At 42.5% G+C, this 6,450-nt stretch overlaps 2 protein-coding genes across 2 annotated transcripts; both read right to left on the bottom strand.

Annotated features, from left to right (window-relative positions):
* On the bottom strand, positions 1-545 carry LOC121983292 (rapid alkalinization factor-like). Its single transcript, XM_042536233.1, has one exon. It carries the CDS (start codon positions 516-518, stop codon positions 186-188), a length of 333 nt encoding a protein of 110 aa, XP_042392167.1. The 5' UTR covers positions 519-545; the 3' UTR covers positions 1-185.
* Positions 546-1,428: 883 nt separating this feature from the next.
* On the bottom strand, positions 1,429-3,972 carry LOC121982027 (pentatricopeptide repeat-containing protein At4g15720-like). The gene has a single exon (XM_042534879.1). The coding sequence runs from the start codon at positions 3,920-3,922 to the stop codon at positions 2,171-2,173; it is 1,752 nt and encodes a 583-aa protein (XP_042390813.1). The 5' UTR covers positions 3,923-3,972; the 3' UTR covers positions 1,429-2,170.
* Positions 3,973-6,450: the final 2,478 nt, after the last annotated feature.

Here is a 6,450-nt window from a genome sequence, read left to right as displayed (position 1 = left end):
TTAAGAACAAGATTATAGTGACTTAATTTGATTTAATAGACAATATATATATTTATTTTTTACAGCGGCAGTAACACAGCACGCCAACTGTTCGACCAAAACACCCAACGGAAAAAAAAAACAAAAAAGCGCGCGGCACGACATCGGAACTCTTCACCTGACGGACCATGGCCGTCCGTCCGTCATCAACCGCGGCACTGGTTGATGGCGGAGCAGCTGCGGGTGTAGGGGTTGGCCTGCGCTCCCGGGCGGCAGTTGTAGTACGACGCCCCGGACACCGAGCAGGGCGTCGTGCCCGGGTTCAGCGCGCCGTAGCTGATGTAGCTCGACGTCGCCAGCATCCGCCGGCTCACCTCCGTCGCCAGGTCCAGCTCCTCCCCCGCCGCCAGGCACTCCGCGATCGTCCCGCCGCACCCCGCCAGCGACGGGATCCACCCGAGGGGAGTCCCGCTCGCCCTGCCGGCGACCAGGACGACGAGGAGGAGGAGGAAGGCGACCGTTGTGCCTCTAATCGCCATTGAGGAGCAGCCGAAGGCTTGCGAGTTGGGATTGGAACTTGGACGAGGGCCAATGCATGGCTTTATAAATTATGGAGCTATTTCCACTTTGCTCTTCTTTTTTTTATATTTTTTTCATAATTAGCCCTCGAAATTTGTTGGATGCCTCTTTGCAAATAATGTGAATTCGTGGGGCAAAGTAAAATCAACACGGGGAGAAGACTTCTCGACGTTTGGTTGGTAGATGGAACTAAAGAAGGTTTGTTTAAGGGCATATGTCTTTACTGTACACTGCCAAACATTTTTGTTTAAGTTGAGATCAGTGATACGGTGGTTAACAGGTGATGTATCTTTGTCGAACCTTTAATTATAAGGTAGTTAGTGCATGGTTGGTAAGGGTTTGGTGTGCTCCCCTAATAGTAAATGCTAGCTTCCACAATCGAGGTTTAGGATGTTCAAATCACGCACTCGATTGATCGAGCTTGGGTTAGGTTGTTTATAAATGAGTCAGCTCGAATCAAACTTAATAATATTCACACTCATTGAGATAATTTGATGAAAAAGAAATAGTAGAAAGAAAAACTTAACTAAACAAAATGATGCTTGCTAAATCAATAGGTTTGGCCACCCAATTTAACTGAAAAGTCTGAAATCTGATTCGGTAATCTACTTGTAGATTCTTACGCAATGTTGCACTTTGCTGTGTTGTTTTCGGTCCACACTGGTAATAACTGGTCCCAAATCACTTTCTTTTTAAACAAAATTAAAGAAACAGTATCTTTTAATATCGAAAAAGCATCTAATTATTGGACAATTGCGTGAGGTTGGGAGCAGTTTGGGACTGTGATATCTCATCCACAACAAACGGAAGGTAACTCATCCACAACAAACGGGAGATAAACTAAGTAACAAACCATTGCGGCGAAAGATGTTAAGGCAGATAAATCAGAACTCTCGCAGCTATTCTACCAAACTTTGTATAAACAAGATGCTAATCAAGTTATCATTCACCATAACAATCACCAGTAGTTCAGCAATTGCACTCACCGAACAATTAATGCCATGGCGCAATGGGCTGTAGCATCAATCTAACATACTGAAGTCTTTGCTAACTAGCTCCATCGGTAAAGACTAGGTGCAGAGATCAACTCCCAGCATTCATCAGTATCGTAGATTTGAAGAAACGAAACGTTGCAATCAACCGTTTGATCTTTGCTAATCGGTATGTTAATATATCATCTTGACTCAACTTTAACAACTGCATTCAGTTTCATCATGCACTTTAACCAGTAAATCTTATCGTAGCTATCCAGCACCTGCACTTAGTTGTATCATCCTTGTCACGCAGATGTAGTCCAACAATTGGGACTCAGCTGGATCATTACACAATGTACTATTGCCTCACTGGCCTCTTGATTCTTGTTCAAAATTTTCACTGAAAAAATAGCATCAGAAATCATCAATAGCGAGTGAATCCGTGCCCCTCATTCAAGACAAATTTTCAATGGAATCATATTTCTCCATCCAGGTAACATCTTTAGGGGAATACCAAGTGTCAGCCAGCATCAGTTTCATTCATGGCCAAAAGATACTGTTGCATCCTACCTTCTTGGCACTGTTGCATCTCTGAAATGTGAGATTTGAGAGAGACCACCACCATCGAATCGATGCAATCACCAGTAGTCCCGACAAGTGCATGACCCATTCCTGAATAGGTGGAACCTATTCAGGTCCCTCACCACAATCTCCCTCTCAACAATGTCACTGACCAGTTTAAATGCCTCATGGCAGTCCCTGCACATCCTCAAGTTCTTCATCACCCTGATGGTCATCCCTTTAGGTGTGACTACCAGCCCAAACCCAAGAGCCAGTCTCTCACTGTGCACTCCAACCATTACGCCTTTCCCTTCCTCTTCGAAATCTAATTCCCACCCATTTCCTCTGCCAACATATCCTCTCTCCCTCATTCTCACTTCCAGCTCCTTCAACAGCTCCATCACCTCATCCTGCCTCACGCTGGCCGACGACACATCTCCTGTACGGAACACATAAACCACATCCTTGATCTCAACCCAGCTACAAGCAGGATCCTTTTTGATCCCTCGCCTGTGCATCTCTGTCCAAATCCTTGTTGCACCATCCATCTTCCCTGCTGCAACATATGCATTTGACATTGCCACATATGCACCAGCCACATCTCTGTTGAACTCTGCAAGCCTCTTCCCTGCCTCAACTGCTATGTCCAGGCGCTGGTGCGTCCTGCAAGCTGAGAGCAGGGAGCTCCACAACATCAGAGCATCATCGCCTTTGGCCTTAATTTGATTGGACAATTCATAGGCTTCATCGAGACGGCCTGCACGACCAAGCATATCAACCACACTAGCATAGTGACTTGCTATTGGCGTTATGCCATACTTGTCTCTCATCGAGTTCAGGTGCAGAAGGCCAGTGTCCACAAGGCCACAATGGTTGCAAGCATGGAGTACGCCAAGAAGAGTGATGCTGTTGGGCTCAATACCTCGAGCAAGCATTTCGTCAAACAGTTGCAGTGCGTGATCCCCAAGTCCGTACTTTGCAGAGGCGACTATCATGGCGGTGCATGGAATCAAAGAAGGACGATCAATGCAATCAAACACCTTACGTGCAAGATCAATGCATCCGCATTTTGAGTACATATCGATCAATCCATTCAAGATAACCTCATTTGAAGCATATCCTCGCCGGAGAACCGAAGCATGCGCAGTCCTCCCCAGGCCAAGTTTTCCGGTGCTGGCGCAAGCGCTAATGACGCTGGATAGCATGAAGTGGTTGGGCAGCAAGTGCGCACAAGAGCTCGCTCCAAGGAACTCGCCGAACAGAGCAATCGCCTGATGCCCGCGCGCATTTTGGGCGTAGGCTGAAATCATCGAACCCCAAGTGACTGCGTTCCGCTCGACCATTTCGTCGAATACCATACGAGCATCGTCGACATGGTTGGACTTCCCGTACATGTTGACAAGGGCAGAGGCGACGAAGACATCCGACCGACTCCCGCAGGTCTCGCTCCGGGCGTGGATCGCTCGACCCGACTCAATGTCAGAGAGGTGCGAGCAGGCGTTGAGAGCAGTCGCGAAAGTGAAGGCATTAGGACGGGCGCCGGATACCATCATGTCGGAGAAGAGGGATACGGCGCCGTGGGGCTGGGAGGCATGGACGTAGCCGGCCATCAAGGAGGTCCAGGAAACGACGTTCCGCTGGGGCATTTCGTCGAACAATCTGCGAGCATCACCGACGCCCTCGCACCGCGCGTACCCGTGGACGAGATGGTTGAAGGCGGAGACGGTAAGGGCGCCGGCCTTGAAGAAAGCCGCGTGTGAGGAGGCGACGACGACCAGATCAGACGAACCTCGTAGCTGGCGAACTACGGCGGCGGATTCGAAAAACATCAGGCAAGAAAATCTCAATGAGCGTGTATTTGGACATAATTAAATCAAATTAATTCGTTTTTAGCAATTTGGTGACCATTATTTAAATAAAAAAATCGGTTCTCGATTATAAAGAAATAAAATTATTTGTCAGCATAAAAATTAATTATTTTATTTATCATAAAAAATTTTAATTTCTAAAATTCACTTTTGATGATTAATATTCTATTTAAAAATTGAGCAAAAATAAAAAAGCGTCCATCATCTTATTCCTAATTAAAATTAAATTGGCGTCCTATTTAATTTGAATGGTTCAAAATATTTTTATATTATTTCATCGGCACGTAGAAGTTAATATATTTTTCCTATAACCTATATAAGTTGGTTACTAATTTCTACTATAGTGACTATATAGTATTTGATTTTACTAATTTTTTTTAAGTGGTAACATGATTAACATAATATTTAAATGAGTAAAATAACCGTTGAAGACTCAATACTTATTACATTTTAAATGAATATTATTTAATCACGATCGATCTTATAAAGTTAGCACATAATTTCTATATATTGTAGAAGATAGTATGTAACTTTTATACTATGTAAAAGCTAGGTTCTATAATTTTATAACATTTGAATTTTAGTTTTCTAAATGATAATTTAATTAAAATAATATTTCAATGAGTAAAATAATTATTACATATTTTATGACACTCATTATATTTCAAATAAATATTATGTTATCACGATTAGAAATGATAATGAGTTAGATTTAAACCTAACCCCATATTAAATCTGTTCCATTCGGGGTCGGTTTAAACCTGGTCAAACAGGTTACGGAACGAGTCTAAACCCGTTGACCAGGTTTAGAAGCCGACTCGGGGCAGATTATGAGTTTCAATGAACCCGCCCTAAACCCACCTCGTATATATTATATAGTAATATTTATATTTTATATTTATATTATATAATATAAATTATAAAATATACAATAATAATAACTTATTGTTGACTTGCATCTTTATTTTTTTTAGTTTAGCGAGTGGCGAGTCTAATCTGCAATGGACCCGTTGGATTTTGACAGTGGTCAGGGTCAGGGTGAGGCGGGTTGAAAAATTAGATGGGATGAGTCTAGGTTCGAGTCCATTTTTTCTAGCTGGGACGGGTTCTGGGATTGATCAAACCCAACCTAAATCCGTCCTGTTATCATCCTTAATCACGATCTACCGTGTAGAAACTAGCATTAACTTCTACATACGGTAGAAATTATCATGTAGCTTCCATATTTTGTAAAACCTAGCAACTATCTAATACATATTTGGAAGTTGGTTGTTAGCTTCTACATGATCAACTAATTAGATAATGCAAAAGTATTTTAGGTGGTTCGTATTAAATGGGGTGTTCATTAGTACTGTCAAACTTGGTTGTTAGCTTCTACATGATCAACTGATTAGATAATGTAAAAGTATTTTAGGTGGTTCATATTAAATGGGGCGTTCGTTAGTACTGTCAAACTTGGTTGTTAGCTTCTACATGATCACCTGATTAGATAATGCAAAAGTATTTTAGGTGATTCATATTAAATGGGGTGTTCATTAGTACTGTCAAATTGGTCAATACGTGATAAGGTGGGTTGACACTATCAACCCATATGCCAACTTGAGCCCAACAAGGATAAACCTGCACGAGTCATAGCCTAAGTGGATCGGTCACACCTAGATCCATCTCAAAAGGAGTTGCTTAAATTTTAATCCAACCTATTAAATTTTTTGGCGAGGTAAATTAATAGTCCAACCTAAATTAACTAATTTTAATTTGATTGAAAATAAAATATCACGGTGACAAAAAAACGAATACACTTGCCCCCAATGCTCCCGCCAACTCATTCATGGCCAACACAGAGGAGGTAAATCACAAACGACTACTAGCCTTGAGAATAGTGATTAGTATATAAGAAAGATATTTACCTGAACTATGTCAAGATTCGAACCCTAAATCTTATTATGATAACACATGTACTAGCCACTAGATCCCAAGGGAACACGGCGGCAAAAGGAGAATACGCTCGCCCCCAGCGCTCCCGCCAATCCGTCATAGGGCCAACACGGAGGTAAATCATCGGTGGCTACTAGCCTTTGGAATAGTGACTAACACATAAGAGAGGTATTTATCTCGATTTTACCGAGATTCAAATCTCATACTTCATGGTGATAACATCTCATGTGCTAGTCACTAGATCCATCCTAGAAGATTAGATCCGAAAGGAACACGATGGCAAAAGTGAATACGTTCGCCCCCCAACGTCCCCGTCAATCTGTCCAAGGGCTCGCCCCCAGCGCCCCCGGCAACCTGTCTCAAGGCCAACACGGAGGAGGTAAATCACGGACGACTACTAATTTTTGGAATAGTAACTAGTACATACAGGAGATATTTACTCGATTTTATCGAGATTCAAATTTCAAACCTCATGATGATAATATTTTATATGTTAATCATTAGATCCATTTGAGGGAAGAGATCCGAAGGGAACACGATTTTACGAATGATGG

This window comes from Zingiber officinale, chromosome 5A (assembly GCF_018446385.1).
Source record: "Zingiber officinale cultivar Zhangliang chromosome 5A, Zo_v1.1, whole genome shotgun sequence".
NCBI classification, from domain to species: domain Eukaryota; kingdom Viridiplantae; phylum Streptophyta; class Magnoliopsida; order Zingiberales; family Zingiberaceae; genus Zingiber; species Zingiber officinale.
This window is presented reverse-complemented; position numbering and strand designations above follow the sequence as displayed.